This window comes from Rhinolophus ferrumequinum, chromosome 13 (genome assembly GCF_004115265.2).
Source record: "Rhinolophus ferrumequinum isolate MPI-CBG mRhiFer1 chromosome 13, mRhiFer1_v1.p, whole genome shotgun sequence".
Taxonomy (NCBI): domain Eukaryota; kingdom Metazoa; phylum Chordata; class Mammalia; order Chiroptera; family Rhinolophidae; genus Rhinolophus; species Rhinolophus ferrumequinum.
The window spans coordinates 28,341,383-28,356,182 of NC_046296.1; the positions used below are offsets into that span (position 1 = coordinate 28,341,383).

The following is a 14,800-nucleotide window of genomic DNA, read 5'->3' on the forward strand; positions in this document are numbered from 1 at the left end:
CGGCTGAAGCTACAGGGTGGCGCAGGCAGGCAGGGAGGCTGGGAGGCGGGAGACGCCGGGGACTTTGCAGGCACGTTTCTGAATAAACTTTCCAATCGCAGGGGGTGCTGTTGCTGTACATTTCACGTAAAACTGAAAGTATCCCACGCCAGAGTGAAGCCCGCTTTTTGACAGCGGCAGTGTGTGTGTGTGTGTGTGTGTGTGTGTGTGTGTGTGTGTGCGCGCGCGCGCGTGCGCGCGCGCATTAAAGAGACAGGGGTTTATTTCCAACAGGTCTTCCCTAATTTCCCGAGAACGTCTGCAGAAAGGCCAGACCGGGGCTGCCGTTTCCCAGCGTGTGCGCCTTGGCCAGGAGCGCTTGAGGAGCACGGCGCTGACCCCCGGCGGTCACCCCACCACATGGCCTCCCCGTAGCTCCAGCGAGACAGCCGTTCTCTTTGCATTCCCCATTTTCTCTCCCCGGGTAACAGCACAGGAATAGTTGTGCTCTGCCCGTAAGAAACATTTCTTTCTATTCCTCAGTGCTTTTGCAGTTGCTCGGGAATGGGAGGGGGTGTGTCCATCCCTGGGACCCGGCTCGGGGACCTCGCTCAATGCCGGGAGCACGTTCCCAGGGATTGGAATTACCGGGACTGCCGGTGCTTTGTCCTCTGGCCTGCGGCCGCTCGGTGAAGTGGACGCCTCGGCGCCTCCCTAGCCCAGGGCCCCGGCTCTCCCCTCCGGGGACCAAAACGTGCCCCCAGTCTGGCTCCGGGTTCTTTATTCCTCAGCCTCTCTCCGCCACCCTAGGGAGATTCGACTCAGTGCTTCTAGTTGCATCCAGACCCAATCGCTTGTGGGGGCGCGTAGAACCACAGCCCTTCCACCCCCAGTTTGGCCTTGGGGGCGCTCTCCCAGCCCTCCGACCCAGGCCTGCACCACTCTCCTCGCCCTTGCCCCTCTCTCCAGGCAGCCAGGGCTCCGGGAAGCCCGGGGGCTGCCCTTTCGGACCCGCCACCCTCCAAACTTGGGCTGGACTCTGTTTCGCCGCGCGCTCCCTCCCGTCTCCCCTCGCCCGCTGCGAAGCTGTAACTTGGAGGCTCAACTCTCAACTTCGGGTGATTTTTCTTTACGATCCTCTCCTTGGGCAAAGTTTCCCGACCGCAGCCGCCGGCTCAGGGCTTTCACTTGGGCCCCGGCGTCCGCACGCGGGGAGAGAGCGCAGCGGCAGTGGTGAGGGGAAGTGGGTGTGCGCACGGAGGAGGGTGTCCGGGAGCAACTCTACCTGGCTTCCCTCCGCCCGCGCTTCCTCGGCCCGGGGCTGCAGTCTCCCCGTACACGCCAGCTTTTTAATAAAAAAAAAAAAAATCTTTCATTTTTGGGGTGCGTGTGCTCGAGGAGGAGGGAGCGCGTCTTGCTGCCCCCAACCCCTGACCCCCCCCCCCGTCGCCCCTTTCTTCTTCCCGGGCCACGCCGCCGCTTCGGCGTTGGCTGCGGCCACTCGTGAGCCCGCGGCCCCAGCTCCCCCTCCCCTCCGCCTGCCCCTCCCCCGGGGGCCGCGTCTGGCATCTGCGGAGCCCCCCGCCCCGCACCTCCCCCGCCCCGCACTGGCCATTGGCTTGTCCTGGTCTCTTTTTCATGTCCAGCCCCTGATGTGTGTCCATTGGTGTGAGCTTCCCCTTCCCTCCTCCCCTCTCTCCTGCTCGCCCTGCCCATGTTTTGTGTGTCTCTGTCCATCCAGACTCCTGACGTTCAAGTTCGCAGGGACGTCACGTCCGCACTTGAACTTGCAGCTCAGGGGGGCTTTTGCCATTTTTTTCATCTCTCTCTCTCTCTCTCTCTCTCTCTCTCCCCCTCTATCTCTCCTCTCTCTCTCTCTCTCTCTCTCTCTCTCTCTCTTTTTTTTTTTGCTTAAAAAAAAAAAGCCATGACGGCTCTCCCACAATTCATCTTCCCTGCGCCATCTTTGTATTATTTCTAATTTATTTTGGATGTCAAAAGGCACTGATGAAGATATTTTCTCTGGAGTCTCCTTCTTTCTAACCCGGCTCTCCCGATGTGAACCGAGCCGTCGTCCGCCCGCCGCCGCCGCCGCCGCCGCCGCAGCCGCCCGCCCGCCCCGCAGCCCACCATGTCTCGCCGCAAGCAAGGCAAACCCCAGCACTTAAGCAAACGGGAATTCTCGCGTAAGTAACCCAATAATAGTAATAATAATTATTAATAATCACGAGAGTGCGCAGGACAGAAGCAAGAGCGAGGGGGGGAGAGGGGTGTGTGCATGCATTTTAAAATTTTTTCACGAGAAAAACCTCCGAGAGTCGGGATAAAAGAGATTAAAGGGAGGGGGAAAAAAAGCAAACCTCATTCCATCTCGAATCATAGCCGTATGTACTTTTGGGACAGCACGCACCTTTTAATTTTACAAAAATTTGACTCCTCCTCTTTCCTGCTTTCCGCTGCTTTATTTCGCTGTTCGAAAAGGAATGCAATGATTTCCCCTCTAATTTTGCAAAATAATGAACAATGCTATGTATGGATGCGAACAACTCTCTTGCAAACCTAGGGGAGGGAACTGGAGGATAAAGGGGGGTTGCTTCCACTCATCGAAGGAAGGAAAACGGGGTGGGGGGGGTAAGAGAACCCAAGCCTAAAAAACAATTCCCAGTGAGAAAAGAGGTGAGACTGGCCCTCGGACATCAGCGCGCTCACGGTCAAGTGTGCACCGGGAGGAAAGTAGTCATCTCCACAATAGTGAGAAAGTGGGATTGTGGGATGGGGCCCCCGGCGCTCTGGAGTCTGCGGAGTGTGGAGAGGGGCCGCGGCGGCTCGGAGAGCCGGGCGACCGGCAAGGACGGGAGACGCGGCCGGCGCTGCCGCCTTTTGTTCCGGCCCGAGGTGGGTGTTTGTCCCGCTGCCTTTTGTGCCGGCTTCTAGCGCTTGCCCTCCCGCGCCGCCGCCGCCGAAGGGCAGGAGCAAGGGCCGGGGGTGAGCAAGAAAGGGAGGGTGGGCGCGGGTGCCGCCACCGCCCGGGTTGTGGCTGCCCGCCACTCCCGGGAGAACCTCAGTGGCGGATAGAAGACGCGCAAAATTAAATCAAATTAAATTAAAAACTAAATATAACAAGGCAAGAGAATGTAAAATTTCTTGCCCCAAAACAGAAGCCAAACGCTCCGCGGGCAGTTTCTGCAACGCGCTCCTCTTTGACTCCCCCCCCACCGCAAAAATCTCACACTCTTTAAATAGGGGGGGGGGGAAATACAATTACCCCCTTCCCCAAAACCTCTTTAGTTGCAAACTTAGAGCGCCGGCGGCACGGAGAGGGAGCGAGGAACTCCCTCCTCTTACTATTTTTTGGAAGATTTTCAAAAAAAGTGGAAGTGGATTTTGATTGGGAAAAATCTCGTGTCTGAATGTTTACAAGCACCGCGTGTGCGGGAGCCTCCTGCCAACAAACAGACAGAGGACCGAGCGCGGCGCGGCAGCCCGGGAACGGGTGGCTGCCGCGGCCGGGCCTCGCTGGGGCCTCGCCGGGCCTTGCCGCGCCCCCGCCCTTCCCGAGATTGCCCACCCGGCGCCCGGCGCCCGCCCGCCGGCACTGCTGGCAGGCCGCGCCGCAACTCTGCGCCAGCGGGGTCCACGGTTCTCTCGCCCCCAGCACAATACCCAAACCTTCTCTCGGCCAACCCGACTGCGAAATCCGCTGGGGAGAAACGCGGCTTTGCAAAACATTTTCATTTTGCGAAGCAACTGAAAAATCGAGTTTTGCGACCCCCCCCCCCCCCCGTCTCTTGTCCACAGCTCGGGACGGCGGGGAGGTCACCACGTGCTTTCCCTGCCCTCCTCCCACCCAGTCTGGTTACCAGCCCCTCGGCTCCGGGAGCACTGACACGCGGCGGCGCGGGGGGGGGGAAGGGTGTTGGGGGGTGGTCAGGAGAGTAATATATTCGAGTACGCGTTTTGGGAGTGCTGAATCTCGGGATTCCGTGCACCTCACCCTTGAGTTCTTTCCCTTTACCCCTGGTCTGGCTCGGTCGGGGGCGAGGGGGGGGTCCTTTTGAGCCTATCAGTGGTGGGTGGGTTGCTGTCTCCTCGCTAACAGAGTGCGTCTGGAAAGGCTGGCGGTGGGCACTTAGGAAAGTTTGGCAGTGAGGAAAAGAAAGGCGTGACAGGGCCCACATCCTTTCTCCTCATTCATGACCCTTATTTTAATTTTTGATGCAATTTTAAAGGGCCACAGATACCCAGTTCTGTAGTTTTTAAATCGGGGGGTGCGCACAGGGAATTGAATTTTTCACTGGGCCCTGGCTGGAACTTATCACAGACTTTGGAAGCTTCCCCCGCCCCAGCACGTTGCGGGGCCCTCCCTCTCCCCACCCCCGCGCATCCCTCCCTCGCCGCTCTCCCCCACCCCCCACTCCCCCGGCTGCGCCGGATGCGGAGCAGACGCGGCGCGCGGCGGTGTGAAGTTACAGCCGGGCCAGGTACCCGCGGGAAGGAAGGGCAGTGTTCGCAGAACTCGGGAAAGCCGGGCCCTTCTTCGGAAGGATGCATTGGGGGCTCAAAGGACAGACTGAGGCGTGCAGTCCGGGCTGCTCCCCTGCCTCCCTCCCCCCATCCCGGGTCCATCTCGGGACACTCCTGGCTGGGTGGATTAGTCCCCTTTTCCCCCCGCCCTAGTGCTTTGGGTTAAGGGACCAGCTTGGAGGGGGTTCGGGGGTCGCTTCTTGTACTGGGTGCAAAGAGGGGGCGGGAGCCATTCAGGTCTTTAGGAACCCCCCCAACCCCCCATCCTCCGCTTCTTGGGCTGAAAGAGAGCCATTCGGTCGCTAGGAGGCAGAACAAGATCAAGAAAGCTCAGCGAACTTGAACCTGTACCAGAGCCTCCCCCCACCCCCAGTTCTGCGTTTCTCCACCGGGGAGGGAAGAGCTTTGCGAGGGTGGGGGTGGGGGAAATGGACGGTTAGGCAGAATTCCCTTTCTCCCCTCATCACCTCTTAGGTCTTTGTTCTTCATTTTGACTTTAAAAATGCTTCAGGCCAGGCCTGCGTGGAAGCGCCTGGGCGCACCGACAGCCCCGGGCACGGAGAGCCGAGCAGGGTGGAGTTCTCGCTTTCTCTCGGGGCGGGCATTTTTGGTAGGGAGGAAAGGGGAGTGCGCGCCCTTCGGCTTCGGGGTAAAGCCAAAGGGCAGGATCCCGCAAGTTTGCACTTAATCTCTAGGTTCACTCCTTCCAACTCCTCATCCCCGCGCAAAGCACCTACCCCCGGCTCCTCCGCCTTCTGCAACTCTCGCCTCCAAGCCCGAAATCACAACAATAGTAATAGTTATCATCGTAATGATGCGGGCAAGCAGCGTCATTAATAATGAATAATCTCAGCGGCCGCCGCGCTGCGCACACCAGTGCCGGGAATTGCGGGAGAAATGCATTTGCCGAGATCTCCCCAAGTAAAGTGTGAGCCTGTGGACACAGAATGAATTTCAGGAGCCGCGCTTGAGGTGTGTGCGGTGATACCGAGACTGCACCAGGTTAACCAGCTGAGTTTTTAAAGCCTCGAGTACCATTTCTCCCAACTGGCGGGCCCAGGGAACCTCGTCACCCGGCGGTCGGGCTGGATGGACGTGGAGGAGGCAGTCGGGGCCCCTGGCCGCCAGCCGCCTCCTGGCCCCGGGCCCCGCGGCCCTGCGGCCGCTGCTGCACGTGTTCGCAGCGAGCGCCGCCGTAGCCTGCAGCCTGCACGCTGCTCGCTTTGTGCTTCATAGTCCCTGCGCCCAACTTCACTTTCTGCACAGCCGACCCGGCCGGGCCCCCTGCCCCGGGCCTGTCGTCCCTGCCTTCGCTTTTGTTTCTTTGCTTTTCCTCTCTACATTTCAGCCTCGGTTTGCTTCCTTACCCTGTTAAAGACAATTATAGGGAAATACTTGGAAAGCAAACTTGAAGGCAGATCTCCTCCCAACCCCCAGCAGCCCTCGTTTCCCTTGCTCCTTCCCTACATTTCTTCTAAGGCTTTTTTTTTTTTTTTTTTTTTTTTTGTAATTTATTCCTTTGCAACTGCAGAGAGAGGAACGAGATCTCAGCCGCTGGGGCATTGAGACGTTTCAGTCTCTCTTGCTGTTTGAACGCAGAAGCATTTTATTTTCTATTTCTCTCCTTGTAGAGAATTCGCGGCTAATTATTATGATTATTTGCTCACTCCCTTCCACTTCAGTCCTGGACTCTCCGCTTTGTAGCGGGAGCTTAGGCCCGAGCTTAGAAAAGATAGTATTGTGGGGGCGAAGGAGGATGGAGTTGAATTGAAGGAGGGGGTAAAATGGCTGAGGTTAGGAATATTTTCAGGGAAAGAGGAATTTGCATTAAAATACAGAGAAATTATCAGATGCCCAGAAAGGAAATGTTGATTGCCACTGAGAAAAAAACGTCAATGCAAATCAGTAGACTACACCAAGAGAACTGTATTCTCATATTTTCTTTGTGCCCCACTTCGTCTGATTTTTAATAATATAGCGACAATAATAAGAACAGGCTTTGGAATTTCTCTGAACATCACTAGCCAAATGTTTTGCAGGGAGCCCGATGTTAAACGTATTTCATACATTAGGATATAATTCTTGTTAATTAGCAATAATTTACGTTAAGAGCATAGAAAATGTTGAGGTTACAGGTTTTATATCTGTACATTTGATCATCTTGTTATTTTCAAGAACTTTGCCTCCTATAAAATTAATTAGGTGAAATGTGGAGGTGTAATCAGCAACCTCTGAATTACCACTTCATTTCCTGGTTTTGATTATAAATCAGTTCAGTCACTACATTTAGAAGACCTTAACCAAGTCTGTTTTGTACCGCATTACCTTTAACTATTTGATACCTAGGAGAATATTTCCATTTACTCCTAAATAATATTTACACTTTAAGAAATGTGTCAGGCCTTGGGAATGAAAAAACGAATCTTAACAGAGTTTTTTTTTTTAAAGTGTTTTTTCCAAAGGGTCTAACTTTAGTAAAATAAAATATTTTTTCTTAGTCTTTCTTCAGTCTGTAAACCTCCGAACTTGTAGTTCATGCTGAAAAACGACAACAAAACTACATTTGTTAATGTGTACCTTAAATCCTTAATTCAAATAGCAGGGATCTTGGAGAATGACTTCCTTATTAAGTTGCTCATTGGGTCAAAATGAAAGCAAATGTAGGATAAAAATGACATAGAGGCATAATGCACAAGCACTTCTGTTTGTCTTCTTTTATTTGAAAAGTATGCATGTGTAGTCTGTATCTTTTGGTCAGTGTGTTGGGCAAAGAAACATAAGTGCTTACCTTGCTGTCTTTATTAGTAGGAATATAACCTTCATATTCCTTTGGTGACCTTATGTTAAATTAGGAGGAGGACCAGAGGCTAGAAATTATGACATGTCCTACTTGAGCACAGGTGCAGCTAGGCAGGGCTCTCTCAATATTATTTCACCCAGCACATCTGGGAGTTACTCCAGATCTTCCCCCTCAATATTCAACCTGGGTAGGGTTGAAATAAATTTAACCTGAGTTCACTGGATTTTTGCACTTTATCAAAATCTGTTCCAATATTCTACACTCAAATTAAAATCTATTTTTTGATTCTCTGTGGCTTTAAGTTCATTAAATGTGAAATTGGCAGCTTGCTAAAGAAGGTCAGACTGATTAACTGTTTAAGACATACATTTTCTGCTTCAGTTTTATTAACTGGCAGCATCCTGGATGTGTTGTGTATTTTGTGATTTTTTTTTTTTCCATAGAGTAAGCATAAGGTTTCAGGAGCAGAGACTTACCAACTCTTTTTTCCCCTTTGGAAGGTCAAAAAATGATAGAAGCTGTTCAAATAGATGCTGAAGTATTTTGGTGCAAAGTTAAAAAAAGGAAACAGGAATGAAAGACGTACCTACCTTGTTATACCATCCGCTGGTGATTATGTGTGCAGAAATAGTCCCATAATGAAGCGTTTTAGAGCTCATTCAGAAAATTAGTCAACTTTGACAACATTAGGCAAAGTATTTCAAGTCTAAAGAAAGGACTTCTCAGTCTTGTTCTGAAATGCGGCGTTTTGCTTGACCATTCTGATTTTTATGTGATGGGGGCCACCAAGTGCAAACATGTTTGGAATATTTTAGGGTTTCTTTCTTCAGAATGAAAAAATGACTAATTGGCTTATTTTCTTAAGTACTCAAAAGTATCCCATTTAGCTAATGTGTCTGAGAAGAATTGCCAGTGAATTTGGTATTTCTTTGATTTTGTGGCACTGCTGAGATTGAGATCAGAAAGGTTTTTGGCAGTGTGAATTATGCTGCGTTATGATTATTATTTAGATCTGTTTCACAGGTGAATACAGTCGTTTTCTTATTACGGCGGTGTAAATGTGGCACATTTTCTGTGTGATGTAGTAGCTTTCTAATTTATGAAGCTATGTCTTTATTCTTAGGAGTATATACATTCACACACAAAGGGTGTGTATGTTTATTCACCTCTCCTTTTATTCTTTGGCACAATAGACAACTTAGTCTATAGGAAAAAAGAAACTCGGTTTCAATCCATGTTTTCATCAAGTTTTTCGGTGGGAGTAGTTATTATTTAAGTTTTCTTTATGCCTTCTGCATTAACTATTTAACAATCACATTCTTCCCAAACTCACAAACCAGATACATTTGTTGTTGTTGTTGTTGTTGTTGTTGTTGTTGTGTGTGTGTGTGTCTGTCTGTCTGGAATTCAGACCGTTTTCTTTAAATATATGATGATTTGCCTCATTGATAAATTTGCTTGCTTGTTGACCTCCTCCACAGCCTTGTACATTTTAGGTGCTCACGTTTTATGGGTGTTATATGGAGGAGCCTAGAAACACTTTATATAATGTGGTGGGCTGGGATGGGATTAAGAATGAATGTATTTCCCCCTTTTCTCTCCTTTCTGGCACTCTAATAATTGTGCTTTTGTTTCTCCAACCACAGCCGAACCTCTTGAAGCCATTCTTACAGATGATGAACCAGACCATGGCCCTTTGGGAGCTCCAGAAGGGGACCATGACCTCCTCACGTGTGGGCAGTGCCAGATGAACTTCCCATTGGGGGACATTCTTATTTTTATCGAGCACAAACGGAAACAATGCAATGGCAGCCTCTGCTTAGAAAAAGCTGTGGATAAGCCACCTTCCCCTTCACCAATCGAGATGAAAAAAGCATCCAATCCTGTGGAGGTTGGCATCCAGGTCACGCCAGAGGATGACGATTGTTTATCAACGTCATCTAGAGGAATTTGCCCCAAACAGGAACACATAGCAGGTAAATGAGAAGCAAGGAGAAAAGCTGTTTGCATGTTTTCTTTTCATTTGCAGAGGCGCTGTAGCCAAGCACTAAGGAATGGTGAAGTGCTTTCTGTATTTCTCCATGTGACTGTCCATGACAGCCCTGTAATGTTAAAATAATCATTTCTATTACTTACATCCAGAACACAAAAAAATAAATATTTCCACTTCACTGAGTCAGCTGTAGGTGCAATAGGTACACACACCTGATACCTTCTCTCTGGATCTCCAGATTCTGAATTTCTTCCCTTCTTATTTTTAAGTGTTCAATCTTACTACACCTAGCCCAATTTCCAATGTCCATTTCTAGCCTTGGGGACAATTCAGAGGCAAAGCAACCATATAGACATTTGTAGTTTGGCCAATGACCTGTTTGAATCAGGCCTCCCTAGGGGTTCAGTTAGTTCTCAAGGCTTCCATGAAGTGGGCTGGGTTGGCAGGGTGTTTTGAGAGGGTGGAAAGAGTTAACTGAGCTTCAGGGCTAGCCTTGGATCCATATTGGCTGTCAGCCCGTATGGGGCTGTAATTAAACACAGCCCCGTGGTGGGATGACACCGTGACCTTGACTTTAAGATGCCATTTTCGACTGGCCAGGCCAGAGTAGAGAGGGCAGTTGCTGAAGCGCACAGACATGCTTACTCGAAAAGTTTAAGGGCATGTTGGAAATTTCAAAAGGTTGGTTTGACAGGAACGGCTGCTCCCTGCAGCCTGCCTCCTCAGCTAAATGATAAATGCTTCTCTGTGCTCTCTCTTGTCTCTGATGTGGTTTTGACAGATGTATCTTGATTTTGTTTGTGGTTTACACAACCACATGTCACCCTTACAAATGTCCAGTCCAGACTTCCACTGTTTCTGCTATAACACAATGTAAAAATTCTCTTGGAAAAGTACACACAATACATTCAACAGCTCTCCTTCCTTTGGTTAATTTTAGCAGAGAGGTAGCTAGGTGTGTGGGTTTCTCAGCCACACAAGGGAAAAGGAATTAACGGCTAACAGAGGGACTTAAATCCCTACTCTTAGTGATAAACAGCAACACTATATAGTGGCCTTTAAAACGTATTTTTTAACGAAACAACAGTGATTTAACATGTAAGACAAAGTGAATGCAGATTCTATGGTGACAAAAACAGCATGCCTGTTGTGGATCACTTTCCTCTATTTTTCTCTGCTCCCTCCCCCTAAGGCAGAAGATTTGTTCAGTTTTAGGCAAGGTGGTGCATATAATCAATTGATTCACTGGAAGTTGTCTCTCTGACCTAGTTTGACCACAGAGTTGAACTGTAGTAGGTCAGTGGTCCGGAGGGGATTAAATGTCGTATTATTTCTCCTCTCCCCCTCTGGAATTTGATCATTAAAATCAAATGTGCCATTTTCTTTCCTTTTTAAAAAATGCTTCCTGCAGTAGCACTCAGATACTTCTCCTTTAGTGCAGTGAGAAATCTGCTCCCAGGGATGCTGCATTTACAAAATATTTTTCTTGAATCCACCACATTTCGCTTATGTGACATGTAGGTTAAGATTTTATCTCTACCCCCTTCCCCCACCCCCCAGTAGGATATGGGAATGGCCATTTCCATGTACTGTCTTGTGACTGGAAGGAAAATGAACAGAAGTGTAAGGCATGATTAATGAAGCAGGAGCAAGCGGAAGGGGATTTGTCGTCTTCAGAGATCCAAAGCCTTTCTAAATCACCAAATATGGAGTAACACTTGCGTGATGTAACATTGTATTTACATATTGAGCTGCTCGTTTAAAAGACAAAACACAGTGTCTGTCAAGCAAGAATTAAAACCACACTTCTTACTGAGGTCCCAGATAGGTTATTCAGTCTCAGATTAAGCAGCTCAAAAATTCTGTGCTTCTGTACTTAGAGGAGGAATCTAAAAGCTGGGGGAAAAGCCCTATAGGAAAGGCCTTTTACTGTTACAGTTGTGAATCTATGTAGGGAAAGAAAAGATATTGTCCTTACCTTTCTGGTTGTATATTATTGTTATGTTTTTAAAGAACGAGTACGATAACAGAGTCCAGAGAAGCCAAAAACAAAAGACAACTTTAAAATGTTTTATAGGGCTAATACAAAATAATTCATTGAAGTGAAAAGCTATCTAAGATATTCAGTGGGTGCACAAATGCTGCGACTCAGGTGAGGTAAACCTTGCATGCACGAATAATTGCAAAGCCTTGAATCCTTTGATTGTGTTTAATCACCTATTCCTACCCTGGAATTGGCTGTACATAAATAGCATGGTCACATCTCAAAGCGAGATGTCAGTAACCAGCATCACGACTTCCCATAATTCATAGTAATGAATTAAGAGTTTCCTATGGTGAAATTAACATTCGACCATGGCACATAAATTAAGATGCCCTGGCCCTCAGGTGCCTCTGAAGTCAAGTTCTGGAAGACGGCTGTGTACTCCCAGCCCATTTCTCTCAAGCACGTCTTCACAATTCCAAGTCTGCTTTTCTTTTTATGGTGAGGAAGGAAACAATAAGAGTAATCATTCAGTGGATATTTGAATCGTGTCACAAAAAGAAAGGAGAAGCAGTGCTCTGTATTAAGAAAGAGATATATTGATGAATCTCTAGAAGAATATGTTTGGCAACCACATAAAAGGTAGTCATTTAAGTGTGCTGTGTAGGAAAGGCTTTATTAAAGTGGTGTAAGTTGGATTTGAGCTCACTGTGCTCTGTGCCATTTTACAGAGAGGAAGCAGGAATGAAACAGAGACAGATCTTCCTGAGATAAATAAAGCTTAGAATTTGGGGCTTTCAGATAGGAGAACGAGGTAGAGTTCTTTAAATCTTTAGTAAAATGGTATGCATTTTGACTGTATATAGGCTTCTCAATAGTGAGTATTTCTGAGAAAGGATAATTTTTACCTGGCAAATAGAGGGGTATGTATGTGTTAACTAGACACATATACGTGGATCAGGTTTCTTTCTTCATTTTATTCAAATAGTCAAAATGTATGACTATGACCCATTGAGACCATTGAAATAGTATTAATTTAACTGGAAATGAGCAGGTTATCCTGTGCGGGGCCCAGACCATCAATGTGTGTGTCAGGTATCCACCCACCATCAGCAGCCTTTGACTGGCAGTCAGGGCTTTTAATAGGGGTTTGGTTTTGTTTTCTAGTCTCATATTTTATGATGGGAACATATTCATTGGAGATTAGTGAATATAAAACTGCTGTTCACTTATAGAAAAGGCCACAAAATATTATCCCATGGTATCAGATTTGAGGTTTTGGCTTATTGCACATAGAAATCTTTAAATTAGGATTGGGTTATCATAAAGTTAGCTTTTTGAGAGAATGGGAGAAAATATGACAAGTTCTATAAAATGAAGTAAAGTCTACTGCTATTGATATGTAACATTTTTTTTCCCCCTTAAAATCATGAACATAGTCATTTATATCAGGGTATTTGAAAATGATTTGCCTAGACAATACACCTCATATCTAAATAATAGTATGTAAGACAGATACTCTAATGAAGGTAGAAATACTAATTCAAAATAGAAATACATTAACATGTTACTTAAAGGTAAATCAAGTATAACATACTTATGCTTTTCAGAATTTAGAAAATCAACTTGCCTTTTCTCTTTGTACCCATTCTGATTCTTCCCTAGCTCAGACTGATCTGGAGGATGGTATTTGTATACTTTACAGTGTAATTGTAAATGAGACTAAATTATCGTATCCTATTATGGCGACTTATTTTTCATTTTTCTTTATTTGTGTGATTCTGAATAAAAACTACTGACTGCTGAAGTGAATTTTTAGCATGACAGCTAAACAACAACAACAACAACAACAACAACAACAACAAAAGCCCAGTATTCTGATTAACATTTTATTTGCCTTCAGAATCCAGAGTCTAGAGAATATTATTTACTAATAAATATCTGGGATTTTCATTGGGAGCCTGTATTTGTGAGGCCACTACCCAAAGAGCCATGTCCATGAGACTGGGAGTCCTATATACAAGCTGTATTTGTAAATAAGACAGAGAAAGGTTGTGAACTGGCAGCTTGGATGTTTTGTCAAAGTGCAATGTCAGAGAAACTCTTTCTAAGACAAATTGTAAATAGAACTGTCACAGTGATTGCATGATTGAGCCGCAGAAGTGTCTTACAATTGTTGGCATTGTCAGAGGACTTTTGAAAGCTTAATTAAACACAGTGGCCCACATGGCTGCTAAATTTACTTCGGAAAGCCAAAAAGAAAAAAAAAATCTGAAATGTGGAAGATCCCCCAAATCCTAAGTTCTTCAGACATTACCCTTCTGGTGACACAGAAAAGATGCATTGTGCATTTCCCTAGTTGTCTTTTATAAATAATAGTTTTGAGAATAGGGCCACGTGATATGAAGATCATCCTGTGTGTGATGTGGCGATTGTGTTAGTTTTTCTGTCTCCTGCTGTTACAGACAGTTAATGTAAAAATGGCCTTTTATTGGAAACACAAATATGTATTCACTTCAAGAACAGGAGCAGAGGGAGAAAGTTTCCCTCCCATTCTCTGTGTTTATTCTGTGAAAGCCTAAAAAAACAGTGCTGTAATTTCTTAAATCACCCCATTCCTTGTTGTGTTGCAAGTTGTGCCTTTTACTTTAAAGGATCTGAAATCTGTTTTGCACACCTTTCTCTTAGAGAATGTGGCATTTAATTGTGGAGCTGCCCATGGGCTGGAAAATGCAAGTGGGTGTAGAAACATGCAGACGATGTCAGGACAGCGAACCTTAAGCTCAGGGAAGAGGCGAGTTAGATGCATATTAATAGCATATTTTAGAGTCCTGGAAAATCATTAATGTCACACTGCAGCATCAATGTACTTTGGCTAATGCGAGAGGACTAAATTGGAGTATATAACAAACATGCAAATCCTAGGGAAGCATTTTACAGAAATTCATGATTTTTTAGTGAAAGTGTTTAATAAAGGAGAATACATGAATGGTGGCTTCCCACATTAGTCAGTGAGACAAAAAGTAAGTTTGGCTTTCCTTTAGGGGAATATCTGAAATTTAACCGAAGTAGCACAGTTAGGGAGATGCACTGGGATTGTGTCATTTGATGTTAATTTAATCTACTTTAGTTGGCCTGTTCACTCCCTTTATTGCTCAAAGAAATCATTTGACAAAATTTACCCCAAGCCCAAGTCTGTTTTTACATACAGTAGTACCAGCTTTGTGCAATAAAAAGCACTTAGCATCAAGCTGGACCCAGCCTGGCACCTTGCCACTTTTTTAGCAAGAGATTTAATCACCAAGGATCTTTAGTACCTTTCTGCTTGTTCAGATTTCATTTAGGTCATGGTTATGTCAGCAGTGTTGTTATTACAAGGATTAAAAAATTTTTTTTAACTTAGTGCCCATTTTTAACATTACCTCAAATCAAGCAGGTTTTTATTTTATGTGTCAATTTGGAAGGACATTAATAAAGTTCATAAAATATGTTCAGAGTATATAATTTAATGGATAATGAC

At 46.5% G+C, this 14,800-nt stretch overlaps 1 protein-coding gene across 8 annotated transcripts in view; it reads left to right on the top strand.

Moving 5' to 3' along the window:
• The first annotated feature begins 986 nt into the window (after positions 1 to 986).
• The window catches only part of BCL11A (BCL11 transcription factor A), a 99,685-nt gene continuing 85,871 nt past the window's right edge, over positions 987 to 14,800 (top strand). For 2 of the 8 annotated variants that reach the window (XM_033124752.1, XM_033124747.1), the window contains exons 1-2: positions 1,675 to 2,165; positions 8,950 to 9,279. In XM_033124752.1, coding sequence (XP_032980643.1) covers positions 2,111 to 2,165; positions 8,950 to 9,279 — 385 coding nt within the window. In that variant the 5' untranslated portion in view covers positions 1,675 to 2,110. Of the gene's footprint in view, positions 1,098 to 1,674; positions 2,166 to 4,403; positions 4,461 to 5,198; positions 5,476 to 8,949; positions 9,280 to 14,800 lie in introns of those variants that run through there. The other 6 variants (XM_033124745.1, XM_033124744.1, XM_033124750.1 and 3 more) reach the window with 6 other exon arrangements.